Source organism: Acomys minous, assembly GCF_964271855.1.
Source record: "Acomys minous genome assembly, chromosome: 8".
Taxonomy (NCBI): domain Eukaryota; kingdom Metazoa; phylum Chordata; class Mammalia; order Rodentia; family Muridae; genus Acomys; species Acomys minous.
The window spans coordinates 7993418-8012282 of NC_140489.1; the positions used below are offsets into that span (position 1 = coordinate 7993418).

At 49.3% G+C, this 18865-nt stretch overlaps 1 protein-coding gene across 2 annotated transcripts in view; it reads right to left on the reverse strand.

Annotated features, from left to right (window-relative positions):
• TDRD9 (tudor domain containing 9) overlaps positions 1-18865 on the reverse strand; it is a 111055-nt gene that overhangs the window by 42975 nt on the left and 49215 nt on the right. For both annotated transcript variants that reach the window (XM_084791753.1, XM_084791752.1), the window contains exons 13-21: positions 13534-13638; positions 9571-9668; positions 5038-5169; positions 4103-4268; positions 3965-4028; positions 3828-3891; positions 3522-3566; positions 2222-2275; positions 1022-1138 (exon numbers count right to left, since the gene is read on the reverse strand). In XM_084791753.1, the coding sequence (XP_084647879.1) occupies positions 1022-1138; positions 2222-2275; positions 3522-3566; positions 3828-3891; positions 3965-4028; positions 4103-4268; positions 5038-5169; positions 9571-9668; positions 13534-13638 (845 nt within the window). The remainder of the gene's footprint in view (positions 1-1021; positions 1139-2221; positions 2276-3521; positions 3567-3827; positions 3892-3964; positions 4029-4102; positions 4269-5037; positions 5170-9570; positions 9669-13533; positions 13639-18865) is intronic.

Genomic DNA, 18865 nt, shown 5'->3' on the forward strand with positions numbered 1-18865 from the left:
CTCCATAACTCTTCTACAAGCCGCCTTGGTCTTGGCGTTTCTTCACAGCAACAGGAGAGTAACGAACATAAGGCCATGCGATGCCAATCCTACTCTGAAGGCGGATGACAGAGGCTCTTCATGTGCACTACTCACGTCTCTATAATGTTCTTGGAAGGCTTCACCCCATAGCTACTCATCTGCTTCATGATCCAGACGTAAGGGAGCTGCTCATGCAGCAACAGTAGGGCACACTGTTCTCTGGACCGCACAGCAAAAGGCCCTACTGTCTTAAAAGCAAAATCCCAAGCATTCAATTCTAGCAATAAAGACTCGGGAGCCAGATGAGGGACGAAAGCCTGCTAGCTCAGAGAGGCAGAAAAAACACCCACCTGGCCTTCCTACTCAGCTCTGTCCTGGAAGGAAAAAGTCTTTTTCCTTCTCCATACTGTCTTAAATACCCTCGATTCAAAGTCCCTCCTTCCTGTGTCTGCCTCTTGACCTATGGCTAACTTTATGTAGCTCTTGGATTAAAGGTGTGTGTGTACTAGGGCTGAGCCACACCACAAGTACTTGTTTACAGTAAACAAAAAGCTCTAGGATCAAAGGCTGAGCCACACCACAACTAGAAACAGGCTTTTACAGTTCACAGTCTCAGGGTTCACAATGGGATCAAATATCCTGCAGCACCCTATCACTGGCCCACTGTGGCAGCAGGAGCTCACTAAGAAAAAGAAGCAGGTTGAGATCCTAACAATACCAGGAAGGAAAAGAATGGCTCCTGCTTCCAACACTTAGGACCACTACGGTATTAAAATCTCAGAGCAGCCAAGAACAAGCACACTTGTCAACCACAGCCTGCACAAGAACTCAGCAATGACAGTGGGTGTGGTAGCACTCGCTAACCCCAGAACTCAGAAGGCAGAGGCACAAGATCTGTTAATTCAAGGCCAGCCTGGTCTACATGGCGAGTTCTTGGCCATCCAAGGGTAGAGAGAAGGGGGGAGGGGGAGTGCAACCACTGAAGGAAGCCCCAGCACACCTGCAGGATGAAGCGCTGCTTGTACGGATACTCTTGATCCAAGACAGGATGGCGAGGATCCACAAACATGTTGAACTGTGAGATTCTATTCTTTAGCTCTTCGTATAATTCAGCCACCTAAAGTGCACATTGAAATCTGATGCCTCAGAGCACAGACTGTACTCAGAGTAGTAAAAGCAAATGTATCAACAAGGAAGATTAAATTAACATATCCTCTGAGCTAAACATCTCAACACTGATAAGGAATGCAGAGCAGCTGTAGTCTAATCTAATTTAGTGCCACAATCTGACTTGAGCTGTGATATGGCCATTCTTGGTTGTCAACTTGACCACATCTGGAATTAACTAAAACCCAAATGGCTGGGTACACCTGTGAGGATTTTTTTTCTTAAATCACTTGAAGTGGGAATACCCACTTCTAATCCACATCTTTGAGGTGGGAGGACACACCTTCAATCTGAGCTGCACCATGTGCTGTACGAAGGACATGGAAGAAGGAAGCTGGCTCTCTGTGCCTGCTTAGTCTCGCTCTTGCCAGCAAGCCCCTTCACCCTTCACTGGCCTTAGAGACTACTTCTTTGGGATTCCAGCACAAACTAATGACCAGCTGAGACATCCACCCTTGTGGACTGAATAATTACGGGATTGCTGGACCTTCTGTTGTAGGCAGCCATTGCTGGATTAGCTGACCACACTCTAATAAATCCCCAATAGACAGACGACAGATGTAGATGGGTGGCTGGACAGACAGATAGATGTTAATTTTGTAAGTCCTGTTCCTATGAAGAACCTGACTAACATAAGCTGTGTATGTGCATACACTGCCACAGACTTGCACAAGCCTCAGGCCAGTTGTGCTGTAACTCTAAATCTCCTGGAAAAAACACTAGGAATCAGACCCCAGCGAGGTTAAACTCTCTCCAAGGACACAAACTGGGATCAGAAGCACAAGCCCATGATGTGTTAACAATGAACAGACCACCTGCTTATCTTGGGCGAATACTACACAGATAGCGGGAGGGGTTTCTGCAGCTAAGCATAGATCACACTGCGAGGCATCTTACCATCTTACCCCCAAGGAGTCCTGCTAATGGTGGGAATGGGCAGAGGTTTGCTCCCTACACCCTGTGCATTGCTGTGCTCAATAACCATTTTAAAGTCAGTTTATTTGCATCAACCAAACCAAAGAATATCGCTTACCTCTCTGATTCTCTTTATTTGAATGTAATTTAGCCGTCCCCAGTCAAGTTCGTCCTTTAAACACACAAAAGCATAATATCCACCACGAGGCTGGCAGGTCAGAGGTTAACTCCATACTGTATAATACATGTCTTGTCTAGAACTCAGCAGGCAGGACTCGGCTTCTGAAATACTCAACAGTGCACTCGAGTGACCACATACAAGACATGCTCTGTAAGAGCTTCCAACAGTACACTGAGGTCAGAAACACAAGAGCCAAACCACAAACACTACACAGGGAAGGCGCTTCCTATCAGTCTACCTGTCCCCAAAATCAAAGGCAGAATGACTAGTCTGGAAGAAGACTTGTCACGTAATAAACATGGTGGAGCATTTTAAAGTGCAACCCACACACTTGCTTGCTGGTAAAGACTCACTGAGGCACAACAGAGCTATATGCACAGACTGGCCTACCACTGGTCTTTGGAGCCTAATTAGAAGACTTATCTGAAAAAGAGAAGAAATAGAGGCTGCTGGATTAGGTTCCTGTTAATTCCATTATCTATGCTTAGAGGAAGCAGCAAAGGCTACAGGGTCATTAACTCTGACCCAATTTGTTCAACCTAAAGCCAGCAGGCACAGCAACATGAGGCAGCTGTGGAAGAGTGCCACTCTGCCAGCTGGACAGCGTCCTTTCCACAAGCAACAGAAGAGCAGCACTCTGCAAGAGGACTGGGTCACTGATGCATCTGCCTGCCCCTCCCAGAGGAAAGCACACAGCAGCCAGCTGCAGCACCATCACAGCCCACAGGCAGGGGCCGAGCTGAGGCTGGGGGGGGGGGGGGGGTCACAGCCCATAGACAGGGGCCGAGCTGAGGCTGGGGGGGCGGGTCACAGCCCACAGGCAGGGGCCGAGCTGAGGCTGGGGGGGCGGGTCACAGCCCACAGGCAGGGGCCGAGCTGAGGCTGGGGGGGGGGGTCACAGCCCACAGGCAGGGGCCGAGCTGAGGCTGGGGGGGGGGGGTCACAGCCCACAGGCAGGGGCCGAGCTGAGGCTGGGGGGGGGGGTCACAGCCCACAGGCAGGGGCCGAGCTGAGGCTGGGGGGGGGGGGTCACAGCCCACAGGCAGGGGCCGAGCTGAGGCTGGGGGGGCGGGTCACAGCCCACAGGCAGGGGCCGAGCTGAGGCTGGGGGGGCGGGTCACAGCCCACAGGCAGGGGCCGAGCTGAGGCTGGGGGGGCGGGTCACAGCCCACAGGCAGGGTGGTAGGGGATCAGCAGCACCAGCCATCAGTGAGGCAGCAAGGAGCAAATAACTAACCTTGGGATGTCGCAGCTCTCCTCGCTGTCTACAAGCCTGCCAGGCCTAAAACAACACCATCACAGTTTCAGTAACTCACTCGCTAGCTGAATTTCATTCCAATGTCAACACATGGTTGAACACAGAAAATTTACAAATGTAATGTTTTTAATCAGCCAATCAGGAAATTGGCTCAGACATCCCCCCACTGCTCCCCCCAGCACTTGTTACTTTGTGCTGGCCACAGAAGCCCTTCCCAGGAGCATGAGAAGAAACCTCTGTCCACTCTCACAGCGGCTCTCCACCTGCAGAGGAGAAGACACTCACCTTGAACGCCTCCACAAGTGCCAGGCAGTCACTCCTACTGCTACCTGAGAAGTGCACTTTGTTCCTGCAAACAGATTAATCAAGTGTCATCTGGTGCCACTAGGAAGGTGACCCCTCATAGTAAAACTGTTAAATACCTATATCCATCCAGATACTGACGAAAGGGCATTGTGAAAAAATTCTTCAGAGAAAGAGCTGCCGCTGAAGACAGAAAGCGGAGGATGAAGCCTGACAGCACACACCAACACCCTTCCCACTCCCGTCCCCACACTTACCTATGATGAGACACTCATCCAGGCACCCAAATACATGCCCCAGCACAATGAGTTTACCCAGCTGCTGACTGACTGGGAGCTGTGCCAGCACTCTTCCCAAGAAGGTCAATTCACCATCATGGGGGTTTTCATCTTCTCTCTGCCCACTAACTGCCAGTGCTCCAACCTTGTGAAACAAGTTAGCGCCATTAACTTGAGTTTATCCTTAAGGCAGAAGGTGCAAGATAGCCAGTGCATACCAACTTCTGATGAATTAGGCTCTGAAGACAGCTAAGGTAACCTGCAAAAGGCGATGGCTTCAACATGCTCCTGAAACTCACTCCTGCAGTGTTTTTTAAAAGCATGTTGCATCACTGGGAGATAACATGCAGAGACTTCCACATGTCCACCCAGTCTTGAGCTTAACAAATACAGCACACAGGAAGCCAAGCAGGCTCCAGTGGCACCGTCACCACAGCACCCAACTGTACTAACAACCCACTTCTGAGGAGAAAACATTGGTATCCCAGCTTCTGAGGGTCAGAGCAGAATCTCCTTGGCCCCAGGAAACAGTGTGTGGACTAGGACTCAGTTGCTCTCAGGGGGGCCCGTGAGGGAAGTCACAGAGCAGAGCTGAGTGAAGAGCAGTCCAAGGAAAGCAAAGCGGGAAGAGTCTCAAGCACCGGGTGGGCAGGAGGGCTGGAATGAGGTGGGGGAACCAAAGTGGAGAAAGAGCAAAAGCAGACAGGCAGTGACTGAAGAAAGTGCCGGATGCTTCTCAGGGGAGGAGGGCACCATGAGGATGCAGAGGTGGTTGGCTTCAGAAACACCAGCAAGGCAAGTCTGAAGAACAGGCCTGGCACTGATGTCACATAAACTAAACTACTTTAAGGGTTATGAAACTTAGGCCCCTCACAAAGTAAAACTCTTTCTCCCACTAATTCCGCAAGTCCCACCTCCTTCAACAGAAGAATGGTGCGCTCAATGTCACTCAGACTCGGGGGGGACAGGGCCGTTGCCAGCAGAGCTCTCGGTTCTCCCATGTCGAGTAACTTCACTTTCAGTATTGTGCTCCCCAATGGACAACGCTGGAAGAACAGAACTTCAATTCAGAGATGGTTCTAAACCACACGACTTGTGCTGCAGTATGCAAAGGAGAGGAGGGAACCCTGAAGCAACGGAGGTGGACAACTACAGAGAGGGTAAGAACCAAGAAAAGACAGAGCAAACTGGGCATGGCAGCACACCCACAACCCCAGGCTGGGGGTGGAGGCAGGGGCGGGGCCTTAGTGACAGTGGTGCTACAAGATCCTGACACTAAACAAAATAGGAAGTGGGGGAGAAGAGAGAAACCAGGCCTGGCACAATGGTGCATGCTTATGTTATGATCCCAACACTTTTGGGGGGTGGGGGAGCAAAAGGATTTTGAGTTTGAAACCAGCTTGGGTTATATAGAAAGACCCTGTTTAAAAAAAAAAAGAGGTGGAAGGAGAAAAGGTCAGAAGTAGGAGAGAAAGAAGGAAACAAAAAGACATAAAGGGTTATTAAGAGAGGCATGAAGAGAGTGGAAAAAGGAAAGAGAATGGAGAAAATAGGAGAGACAAAAGGGTAATCCACAATTACTATAAAAGGAACCGAAAACAGTGATATTTAAAAACAGCACTCAAGGGCCAACAGACACTTGGCAACATTCCTCTGATTAAGAATTAAGAACAGTAATCTGGTGGTGGTGGTGGTGGCAGCGGTGGTGGCACACGCCTTTAATCCCAGCACTGGGGAGGCAGAGGCAGGCACATCTCTGTGGGTTCAAGGCCAGTTTGGTCTACAAAGAGAGTCCAGGACAACCAAGGCTATACAGAGAAACCCTATCTTAAAAAACAAAAAGAATTAAGAACAGGACGCTGGAGGGTGACTTGGTGGTTAGAAGCACTGGCTGCTCTTCCAGGACCAGGCTTGGTTCCCAGCACTGACTGGTGCGTGAGAACAGTCTGAAATGCCTCTCCAACTGCAGAGGACCCCACACCCTCTTCCAACCTCTGCGGCACTGCATGCCTGGTGCACAGAGAGACAGGCAGGGAGAACACCAATACACAGCAGATAAAAATTATACATTTGGTTGTGAGCCTAGCCTTTAATAGCTGAGCCATCTTAAAAACTAAAAAAAAATTTTTTTTAGTTAAAAAAAAATTACAAGCAGGGCTGGGACAGTGAGATGATTTAACAGGTGAATGGCCCTGTCACCTAATAACCTGATTCAATTCCAATCTCCGTAGTGAAGGACAGACCTCCTACAGTCTGTTCTCTAGTGCCCACATATGTGCTGTAGTGTGCTCTTGCCATGCACACCGAGGCAGGAAATCCCTGGGGCTCTCTAGCCAACTTGGTGAATTTTAGACCAGTCAAAGTCCATATGAGAGAAAAAAAGGGGGTGTGTGGCCCCTGAAGGATGACAAACACAGTGAAGAATATCAGTAGTATGTCCTTGTTGTGTGGTGGAGCATTTTCTGGGTATATTCCAAGGAGTGGAATAGCTGGGTCTTCAGGAAGCCCTATCCCAGTTTTCTGAGAAAGTGCCAGATATATTTCCAAAGTGGTTGTACTAGTTTGCATTCCCACCAGCAATGAAGGAGTGTTCCTCTCTCCCCACATCCTCACCAGCATGTGGTGTCACTTGAATTTTCGATCTTAGCCATTCTGATGGGTGTAAGATGGAATCTCAGAGTCGTTTGATTTGCATTTCCCTGATGACTAAGGAGGTCGAGCACTTCTTTAAGTGTTTCTCAGCCATTTGATATTCCTCAGTTGAGAATTCTCTGTTTAGTTCCAAGCCCCATTTCTCAATTGGGTTATTTGGTTTGGTGGTGTTTAATTTCTTGAGTTCTTTATATATTTTGGATATTAGACCTTTGTCAGATGTAGGGTTGGTGAAGATCTTTTCCCAGTCTGTAGGGAAGCTTTGCTTTGTTCTGTTGACAGTGTCTCCTGCCTTACAGAAGCTTCTCAGCCTCATGAGGTCCCATTATTAATTGTTGACAATACAAGAGTAAACATCAAACCCCTACTCTGATCTACTCAATGGACAGGACATTCTCCACAGTTATGTGGAGAGCGGGGACTGACTCTAACATGAACTCTGGTGCTCCATATTTGAGCATCTCCCCTTGGTGGGGAGGCCTGGTGGCACTCAAAGAAAGAATAAGCAAGCTACCAAGGTGAGACTTGATAGCATATGACCATATAGTGGGGAAGGAGGTCCCCCTCGGTCATAGACCTAGGGGAGGGGAACAGAGTGAAAGCGGGAGGGAGGGAGGGAGGAATGGGAGGATACAAGAGATGGGATAACAATTGAGTTGTTGCCAAGAGCCACCCTGTTAAGGGGGCTCACTAGGCATGTGGGCTGTCTAGGAGGTGATCTGGTGTTTGCAAGGTCTTATATCATGATGTACCTCGAAACTACTTTCAGCCTCTGACACGCTGTCAGGAGCCATTGATTTGGGAAAGTCCAGGAGGCATGAGAAATCTCTGGAGGCGATCCGGTATTTGCAAGGTCTGTATCGTGATGTACCCCAGAATTGCTTCCAATCTCTGACTACCCTGTCAATTGTGCACTGCTGCATCTCTCTGAAATCTGGCATTAGAGCCGGGCATGGTGGAGCATGCCTTTAATCCCAGCACCCAGGGAGGCAGAGGCAGGTGAATCACTGTGAGTCTAAGGCCAGCTTGGTCTACAAAGTGAGTCCAGGACAGCCAGGACTACATTCATGGCCAGCCCGGTCTACAAAGCGAGTCCAGGATAGCCAAGATTACACAGAGAAACCCTGTCTCGAAAAACCAAAAATAAATACACCTGGCATTGGTGTGAATTGTTATTTTCTGGGTACTGACCAGCTCTGATTGAGCAAACTTCCTAGAGGATCTTATTGAAGATGTACTTTTTGTTATTCAGATGAATTAATCCCTGATTATGGAATTCCTGATTTGGCTCAAATAGTTTTAAAAGTTAAAGTTAGTTTATGGCTGCAATAAATATCTTTGTGGACCTCCAGATGCCTCACTAGGATAGCCTACCAGCAGATTTGTGGCTTCAGATAAGCCTCCACCGCAGATGGCACCACGAATCCTGGTATTTGACCATAAATATAGCCAACTTTGTTTAAACTCCATGTGAACCTATGTGGAGTGAAGTTACCTAGAGATGTCTGAATTTACTCTGTTTCTTAGAATGAAAGACAGATAAAATTATTGTCCTGAGCCCCTAACGAACTAAGAGATAGCTGGATGAGGTATAGTCAGGTCCATCCTAACTGATAAGTTGTATACTCTTGTAAGTTTCAGACCCCATTAACCTTAGACTCTGTCAATCTTTGTCATTCTGAACTCACCATGAACTTATGTAATGGATACATAGATAAGAAATGTTTAGATTTAAAGCATGTAACCTGTTGTAGTTTAGAATTCATCTGTTTTGTGATTAATTGTACTCTTCTGGCTATGAGGTAATTCCCTTTTCTCAGAAGTATAAATATGAGCTACAATAAACGAAGGGGGGAGAACAGAGGAGAAAAAAATGGAGCAGCTCAACTTCAGTTGAAGTTAAGATGCCTGACTTCATCCACTTTTTCTCCTGATCCTCTTCTCTTGAATGTATGTGTGTGAGTGGTTTATTTTCTATCTCTCTCTTACTTCTTATTTCTCTATAGATTAGCAAATAAGTTAGCAGACTCAGGGCCATCAGCCTTCTACAGCTAATAAGCCTAAGTTTACACCAACTTATTGGAGATCTCCGTAAAGAGGCCTATCTATAGATCAAAGAGCCTCCTTTTACGACCCCGTGCAGTTTCTAGCCAAACGCCGCTTTTACAGCCTCAGCCATAGGAAAAAAGGTGGTCAGTTTAAGTTCTTCTCAGCCGCAGTACAGCCAGTCCCTAGAGAAGAAATTTTGGGCTCTTTTTCCCTTTCCTTCCTTTTTCTTCTTTCAATCCTGATCGGTTGCCTGAGCCATCAGCTCTGGCCACCCAAGAGATAAAGTGAACAAGAAGGGCATCCGCAATCCAACCCCAGAGAGAAACTACCCTGGACCCTCACCAGAGCACCAGCCGGGCATTAACAAGTTGTAATCTGAATAAATTAATAAAATTAAAATTAAAATTAAAAAGAATATCAGTAGTAGCTGGGCGGTGGTGGCACAGGTTTTAACTCCAGCCCTCGCAAAGCAGAGGCAAGGGGATCTCTGTAAGCTCAAGGCCAGCCTGGTCTACGAAGCAAGTTCAGGGCTACACTGAGAAATCCTGTCTGGAAAAGTCAAAAAGCAAGCAAACAAAAAGAGTATCAGTAGTGTAAGGGTCAGGGCATAATGCTGAATAAACAATAAAATTATGTGTGTGTGTGTGTATGTGCGCTTGTGTGTGTGTGTGTGTGCGTGTGTGTGTGTGTGTGTGTGTGTGTGTGTGTGTGTGTGTGTGTGTGTGACAATGAACAAAATTCATTACCAACATCTCAGGAACAACATGATCAGGGATAGAGCTGTCCCAGAAGTCCCTGTGGATCAGTCTGTAACAGTATCCTTTAGACACCCGTCCAGCACGTCCTGAAAAAGAGAGGCTTGAGCCAATTTGACATTGATCATTTTAACAACAGTGTGGAGAGAAATGTAAAACAGCCATTAAACACTGATCAGGAAAAATGTTAGCTTCTACCACACTAGGCCAGTAAAAACAAATTATCTTTATTCTAATGTTATCCCAAGTAAGATTATCCTAAAAGTTAGAATCAGTTAAATTAAATGCTGCCTTCTATTCAGTGACCAATGTTTTAAAAATCTAGTATAAGCTTAAAAACAAAAAGACAAGTTGGCCAAACTGCAGCAGAAACCAGAAACCTTACAACGACACACATTCCCTGCAAGATTTAGCTAAAACTAGTAAACTTAGAGCTGATAAGAACAAAGCCGTGTACTGGTGAGCACACACCTGGCTCACCCGGTGCCGATGGCAGGTTGTCACGGTTACTGTTCGACCACCTGTCCTACTGTTCCTACAAGGCATCCTTCAACACAGCTACGTCACACTACATAAATAACAACTATACATGTGAAGAGCACAGCCGTGCGCAGCCCACAGGGAGGAGGACACAGAATGACAAAGGCTGCTCCTTTTGTGTGTGACAATTATTTGTAGAATGAAAGCGAATCTTACAAGGAAATAAAAGAGTGAGGCGTGTCCTTAATAGACACACAACTTAAACAAACAAACAAACAAACAAGTGCACAGAAAGACCTCTGTGAGTTCAAGGCAAGCCTGGTTTACACAGCGTGTTCCAGGACAGCCAAAGCCACATAATAGAGAAATCCTGACTCAAAAAAAGAAGAGTCAATATCCCAACAACAATAAAACAGGTGCTGTCAGGTGTGGTGGTGCACACCTACAATCCCAGCGCAAGTCTGAGTTACATACAGACCTTCAGGTGCAGCAGCCAGTCTCCAAGGGAAAATATGGGGCGGGGCACAGGGAGCTTTATTTCCCCACAAGTGGGTCAGAAAAGACTGATGGGGATTAGACCTCTCCTGCCCACTCCCACTCCCACCCCACTCCTGCTCATGGAGCCTGAGCCTCCACCCTCCTCACACCCTCCAGAGCCTGAGCCTCCACCCCCCTCACACCCTCCAGAGCCCGAGCCTCCACCCTCCTCACACCCTCCAGAGCCCGAGCCTCCACCCTCCAGAGCCTGAGCCTCCACCCTCCTCACACCCTCCAGAGCCTGAGCCTCCACCCTCCTCACACCCTCCAGAGCCTGAGCCTCCACCCTCCTCACACCCTCCAGAGCCCGAGCCTCCACCCTCCTCACACCCTCCAGAGCCCGAGCCTCCACCCTCCAGAGCCTGAGCCTCCACCCTCCTCACACCCTCCAGAGCCTGAGCCTCCACCCTCCTCACACCCTCCAGAGCCCGAGCCTCCACCCTCCTCACACCCTCAGGAGCCCGAGCCTCCACCCTCCTCACACCCTCAGGAGCCTGAGCCTCCACCCTCCTCACACCCTCAGGAGCCTGAGCCTCCACCCTCCTCACACCATCAGGAGCCCGAGCCTCCACCCTCCTCACACCCTCAGGAGCCCGAGCCTCCACCCTCCTCACACCATCAGGAGCCCGAGCCTCCACCCTCCTCACACCCTCAGGAGCCCGAGCCTCCACCCTCCTCACACCCTCAGGAGCCCGAGCCTCCACCCTCCTCACACCCTCAGGAGCCCGAGCCTCCACCCTCCTCACACCCTCTGTGAACAAGAGAATTGTCTGGAGAGCTCAAGGTTGTCTCCCAAGCAACAAAACCCTTCCTACAACTCACAGCAGACCCAGCCAACCTCGGGACTCAAGACAACTAGCAGGAGGCAGCATTCCTTTGTGGAAATCACACCAGGGCCAGGTGTCAGTCAGCCAGGGACCCCGTTATCCAGAGTCTCCCAGAGTTACTCAAACCAGCCAGCCTGAGCCATCCCGCCTTACCACTCCACCACAGAGCCCAGTGAAGGCCCTCACCCTGCTCGGCCTTGCCCTCACCTGCTCATACAACTCAGGCCCTCTCCAGTGTGGCCTGTGCTGTGAGCTATACCTCCTGATTGTTTATGAGTGCAATGGCTTTTATCTTCCCAAGTCTCTTTTGTACTTCCTGTTTTGGCCACAGCTGACTGACCTTCTCAACAGAACACACACAACACCACAGGACCATTTGTCTGCAGAGCCAACTACATTCTCAGGTGGAGAAATACTTCAAACCAAAGCTCACAGCAAGTATGTCTGCCTCTAGTGGATGTTGCAAGAAATAGATGGTGAATGTAAGTTTAAAATATAAGTGATAAAACTTATATGATAAAACTTATATGATAAACTTATATGTAAGTTTAAAATATAAGTGATAAAACTTCTCTAAGAGCACAAGAAAAAAAGCTTCATGACCAAGAGCTGCACGGAGAATTCTTGTGTGAGCTATGCAGCAAACTGGTCCTCACCAGTTTCAAGTCTTTTCTCTACAAAAGACCCTGGAAGGAGACCTGGGAAAAAAATGCCTACAAAATAAAGTTATACAAAGAGTTCTCAAAACTCAGTATTATATAACAAACAAAAATGACCTAATTTTAAAATGAGTAATTAGTCCTATAATCCTAGCACTCAGGGAGGCAGAGGCAGGCAGTTCTTGGTGAGTTCAAAGCCAGCTTGGTCTACAAAGTAAGTCTAGGACAGCCAAGACTACACAAAGAAACCCTGTCTGGAAAAACAAACAAACAAACAAACAAACAAACAACAAATGAGTGAAAAGCTGGGGGTGGTAATGCACATCTGTAATTTCAGTGTTCGAGGGAAGACACCGCAGGCCACTCCCAAGTGCAGGGCTGCCCAGGTCTACACCGTGAGCTCTGCCAGTGCTGCATGGGAGACTCAGAACTAATTAAGCAACTATACAAATAAATATTTAAAAGGCAAAAGACAGAGGCGAGGAACAAATGTGAGGAATGCTGCTTCATCTTATGGAATCGCAAATCAAAGATCAGACATGATGGCTTAAAACTTCCAATGACGGCCAAATAAACCCTAGTGATGCATCTCTAGCACGGACGGGCTGGCCCATGCACAGTGGAGGTGCATAAAGAGGAAGCAGTTTACACTGATCAAACTCTCAAGGAGAGCAGACAGGGTGCAGCAGTTAGGAGGCCTCAACTCTCCGCCCACCTGAGGAAAACCTTGCGCAGTTACTGCATCTCACATTGCTTACAAACACTAAGGAAGAAAGAAAATGCTGAAAACCAGCATCTCCACTGAGGTAAGAACTTGTAAGGTTTATACATATATGGTAATTTTGAGGCAGTAATTTCCCAGAAGGAATTCTTTGGCCTTCTGCCTACCTCCCTCAGGAGGGGCTCCATAAAATGGAGCCATTTCTCAGGACACACCACAGATGCCAGGTCCTGGTACAGGAGAAGACAATGTCTGGGCTGGGCATGTTATAGACTCACTTCTTCTGTGGCCAAAGCACCCATGACCCAAAGACCCAGGACACGTGTGAGTGGCACACTGAACCTTGATCCCTCTGTGGGACTCTCTAGGAAAAAGATCCTAGAAGCACCAGGATTCAGAGGTTGTCCAAGGGAAGCTTGTCAAACCCATTCAAGTGATCCACTTGGCTTCCATCTCTAGTAAACACATTTTTAAAATTTCACTTTGAAAATGATAAATATTGAGCTAATAGGCTATCTGTCCCTTAGGAGCTACACTGAAACTCCGAAAGAGAAAAACATGGGCCAAATGTGACTGAAAACCAAGATATTAATGCTTTTACTTAAAAACAGTCCCAATAAAGGAAGTATCTGAGTGAGAGAGAAAATGTCAAAACCAAGCTCTTGGGAAGACACCTGCATGTGCCATGTGACCACTGAGGCCTCAGTGTGTTCTGCCACAGGCGCCTTACCTTTCCTCTGGTCACAGCTGGTCTTCGAGGCCCAGCTTAGTCGCAGACTCTGATAATTTGTATCTTCATCACAAACTAGAGTCCTGGTCAGACAAAAATCTATAACTGCCAATAAAAAAAAAAAGTATAAGCACCACGCCAACATGGGATCGTGACAAGCAGTGTGAAGGTGCAGCTGCTGGAGTTAGCCTTCTCGCTGAGACCTCTGGGCATGTGCTGACTGCTCACTATCCTGCAGCACGGAGCCAAAGCCTCTTACTAGATCAGAACTGCAAGTCTTTGGATCTTTGTAAAACCCAAATTATCATAACTACCTACCTGGATGCACCCAGAAGATTAAAGTTACTCCAAATATCATTATACCAGAGGTAGGGAAGACAGGCTTATGTTCTGGATTGCCTGGATTCAAATCCCATGTTTCTGTTTGTCTCTGAGTCTGTCTGTCTGTCTGTCTGTCTGTCTGTCTACCAGTGAGTGTAACAAATCACCTATATTCTCTATGCTGCAAGATGTTCATCTGTCAAGGCCCAGGGGGAAGAGTCCCTTCAGCTCCACGCTGGACAGCACCTCCTGTCCTACACATGGTGGAAGTTGTGCTTTGGAGAAACAGAAGGCAGCCTCCTGTCCTTCCTCTTCACTACTACTGCCTGCGCCCTCAGGCTGTGCCACACAACGCCGCTCACACCTCCCGACCCCCAGGGATCTCACACCGCCCTCTATCTCACACCGCCCTTCCTCCATCCAATGACTCCTGATCAGCTTCCTTCCCTTCCCCAGGCACCTTTCTCCTCACCAGAACTCTGGTCTGCAGACAATCCCTGTCTCTCAGCAAATCTCTCTGTTCCTGCCTTCAGACCCGGGCATGTCTAGCCCCCACAGTGCTCATCCAGAGTGCCAGGGCCCCAACTCATCATCCTCTCCCCTCATTCGCTTCATTTCAGTCTGTACCGAGAGTGATGCAGGAAATGACTGTATCTGATCTCTCTTCTGCACCTCAGTCAGCACCGCAGTCCTAGAGGCCCAGGGCCCACTGCTCTCTTCCCTCTCACTCTGGTCTGGAAACCTCGACCTCTGTTGTTTCGTGGCCAGGATTTGACTGGACTTGTGTGTCCTTTCCTGGTCACTCCCCCAAAGTTCTCTCCTGCCCTTTCTAAGCATTTCTTCCTGTTCCTCATGTCTCAACCACACTCTGGTACAATTCACTTCTCATTCAGTTTAGGCAATTGTTCAAATACTACTTCCTCAGAGAAGGAGCCCTAGGCCACACTGTGGCGGTCGGAATGACATGTCCCCACACATTCTGCATGTGTGAACACTGGCTCCCAGCTGGTGGTTCTGCTGGAGGAGGAGGTGTGTCGCTGGAGGCAGTCCTAGGGCTTCCATAGGCCTCACTATGCACCCTGGGCTCTCAGCCAATGTCTTGCTTGTGGCTTAAGATGTGAGTGCACACTGTGGGCACAGCTCCTGCTGTCTGCTTCCTTGATCAAGATGTGAGTGCTCACTGTGGGCACAGCTCCTGCTGTCTGCTTCCTTGGTCAAGATGTGAGTGCACACTGTGGGCACAGCTCCTGCTGTCTGCTTCCTTGATCAAGATGTGAGTGCTCACTGTGGGCACAGCTCCTGCTGTCTGCTTCCTTGATCAAGATGTGAGTGCTCACTGTGGGCACAGCTCCTGCTGTCTGCTTCCTTGGGTCAAGATGTGAGTGCTCACTGTGGGCACAGCTCCTGCTGTCTGCTTCCTTGATCAAGATGTGAGTGCTCACTGTGGGCACAGCTCCTGCTGTCTGCTTCCTTGGGTCAAGATGTGAGTGCACACTGTGGGCACAGCTCCTGCTGTCTGCTTCCTTGATCAAGATGTGAGTGCACACTGTGGGCACAGCTCCTGCTGTCTGCTTCCTTGATCAAGATGTGAGTGCACACTGTGGGCACAGCTCCTGCTGTCTGCTTCCTTGATCAAGATGTGAGTGCACACTGTGGGCACAGCTCCTGCTGTCTGCTTCCTTGATCAAGATGTGAGTGCACACTGTGGGCACAGCTCCTGCTGTCTGCTTCCTTGATCAAGATGTGAGTGCTCACTGTGGGCACAGCTCCTGCTGTCTGCTTCCTTGATCAAGATGTGAGTGCACACTGTGGGCACAGCTCCTGCTGTCTGCTTCCTTGGATCAAGATATGAGTGCACACTGTGGGCACAGCTCCTGCTGTCTGCTTCCTTGATCAAGATGTGAGTGCACACTGTGGGCACAGCTCCTGCTGTCTGCTTCCTTGGATCAAGAGTGAGTGCACACTGTGGGCACAGCTCCTGCTGTCTGCTTCCTTGATCAAGATGTGAGTGCACACTGTGGGCACAGCTCCTGCTGTCTGCTTCCTTGGTCAAGATGTGAGTGCACACTGTGGGCACAGCTCCTGCTGTCTGCTTCCTTGATCAAGATGTGAGTGCACACTGTGGGCACAGCTCCTGCTGTCTGCTTCCTTGATCAAGATGTGAGTGCTCACTGTGGGCACAGCTTCTGCTGTCTGCTTCCTTGATCAAGATGTGAGTGCACACTGTGGGCACAGCTCCTGCTGTCTGCTTCCTTGATCAAGATGTGAGTGCACACTGTGGGCACAGCTCCTGCTGTCTGCTTCCTTGATCAAGATGTGAGTGCACACTGTGGGCACAGCTCCTGCTGTCTGCTTCCTTGATCAAGATGTGAGTGCACACTGTGGGCACAGCTCCTGCTGTCTGCTTCCTTGATCAAGATATGAGTGCTCACTGTGGGCACAGCTCCTGCTGCCTGCTTCCTTGATCAAGATGTGAGTGCACACTGTGGGCACAGCTCCTGCTGTCTGCTTCCTTGATCAAGATATGAGTGCACACTGTGGGCACAGCTCCTGCTGTTTGCTTCCTTGGATCAAGATATGAGTGCACACTGTGGGCACAGCTCCTGCTGTCTGCTTCCTTGGATCAAGATGTGAGTGCACACTGTGGGCACAGCTCCTGCTGTCTGCTTCCTTGATCAAGATGTGAGTGCACACTGTGGGCACAGCTCCTGCTGTCTGCTTCCTTGATCAAGATGTGAGTGCACACTGTGGGCACAGCTCCTGCTGTCTGCTTCCTTGATCAAGATGTGAGTGCTCACTGTGGGCACAGCTCCTGCTGTCTGCTTCCTTGATCAAGATGTGAGTGCACACTGTGGGCACAGCTCCTGCTGTCTGCTTCCTTGATCAAGATGTGAGTGCTCACTGTGGGCACAGCTCCTGCTGTCTGCTTCCTTGATCAAGATATGAGTGCACACTGTGGGCACAGCTCCTGCTGTCTGCTTCCTTGATCAAGATGTGAGTGCACACTGTGGGCACAGCTCCTGCTGTCTGCTTCCTTGATCAAGATGTGAGTGCTCACTGTGGGCACAGCTCCTGCTGTTTGCTTCCTTGGATCAAGATGTGAGTGCACACTGTGGGCACAGCTCCTGCTGTCTGCTTCCTTGATCAAGATGTGAGTGCTCACTGTGGGCACAGCTCCTGCTGTCTGCTTCCTTGGATCAAGATGTGAGTGCACACTGTGGGCACAGCTCCTGCTGTCTGCTTCCTTGATCAAGATGTGAGTGCTCACTGTGGGCACAGCTCCTGCTGTCTGCTTCCTTGATCAAGATATGAGTGCACACTGTGGGCACAGCTCCTGCTGTCTGCTTCCTTGATCAAGATGTGAGTGCACACTGTGGGCACAGCTCCTGCTGTCTGATTCCTTGGGTCAAGATGTGAGTGCACACTGTGGGCACAGCTCCTGCTGTCTGCTTCCTTGATCAAGATGTGAGTGCTCACTGTGGGCACAGCTCCTGCTGTCTGCTTCCTTGATCAAGATGTGAGTGCACACTGTGGGCACAGCTCCTGCTGTCTGCTTCCTTGATCAAGATATGAGTGCACACTGTGGGCACAGCTCCTGCTGTCTGCTTCCTTGATCAAGATGTGAGTGCTCACTGTGGGCACAGCTCCTGCTGTCTGCTTCCTTGGTCAAGATGTGAGTGCACACTGTGGGCACAGCTCCTGCTGTCTGCTTCCTTGATCAAGATGTGAGTGCACACTGTGGGCACAGCTCCTGCTGTTTGCTTCCTTGATCAAGATGTGAGTGCACACTGTGGGCACAGCTCCTGCTGTCTGCTTCCTTGATCAAGATATGAGTGCACACTGTGGGCACAGCTCCTGCTGTCTGCTTCCTTGATCAAGATGTGAGTGCACACTGTGGGCACAGCTCCTGCTGTCTGCTTCCTTGATCAAGATGTGAGTGCACACTGTGGGCACAGCTCCTGCTGTCTGCTTCCTTGATCAAGATGTGAGTGCACACTGTGGGCACAGCTCCTGCTGTTTGCTTCCTTGGGTCAAGATGTGAGTGCACACTGTGGGCACAGCTCCTGCTGTCTGCTTCCTTGATCAAGATATGAGTGCACACTGTGGGCACAGCTCCTGCTGTCTGCTTCCTTGATCAAGATGTGAGTGCACACTGTGGGCACAGCTCCTGCTGTCTGCTTCCTTGATCAAGATGTGAGTGCTCACTGTGGGCACAGCTCCTGCTGTCTGCTTCCTTGATCAAGATGTGAGTGCACACTGTGGGCACAGCTCCTGCTGTCTGCTTCCTTGATCAAGATGTGAGTGCACACTGTGGGCACAGCTCCTGCTGTCTGCTTCCTTGATCAAGATGTGAGTGCACACTGTGGGCACAGCTCCTGCTGTCTGCTTCCTTGATCAAGATGTGAGTGCACACTGTGGGCACAGCTCCTGCTGTCTGCTTCCTTGATCAAGATGTGAGTGCTCACTGTGGGCACAGCTCCTGCTGTCTGCTTCCTTGATCAAGATGTGAGTGCACACTGTGGGCACAGCTCCTGCTGTCTGCTTCCTTGATCAAGATGTGAGTGCACACTGTGGGCACAGCTCCTGCTGTCTGCTTCCTTGGATCCACCCTAAGGAACTATTACTCCTCTGGAATCACAAGCCCTAAAAAAGCCCTTTTCTGGTCATGGTATTTTGTCTTATCGTTATAAAAGTAACTAAAACACACCCCGTGCTGGCTAGTTTTATGACATAAAAGTGAAGCCACCTGAGGGGAAGAGACCTCGATTCATAAAATGCCCTCATAAGTTCAGGCTGTAGGACATTTTCTTAGTGTTTGATGCAGGAGGGTCCAGCCCATTGCGGGTGGTGCCGCCCCTGGGCTGAGCAGGCCAGTAAGCAGCACCCGTCCACTGCCTCTGCTTCAGCTCCCACCTGTCGGAGGTCCTGCCCTGACTTCCTCTGAGGATCAACTATAATGTAGAAGCATAAGCCGAACAAACTATTTCCTCCCCATGTTGCTCTTGATCAC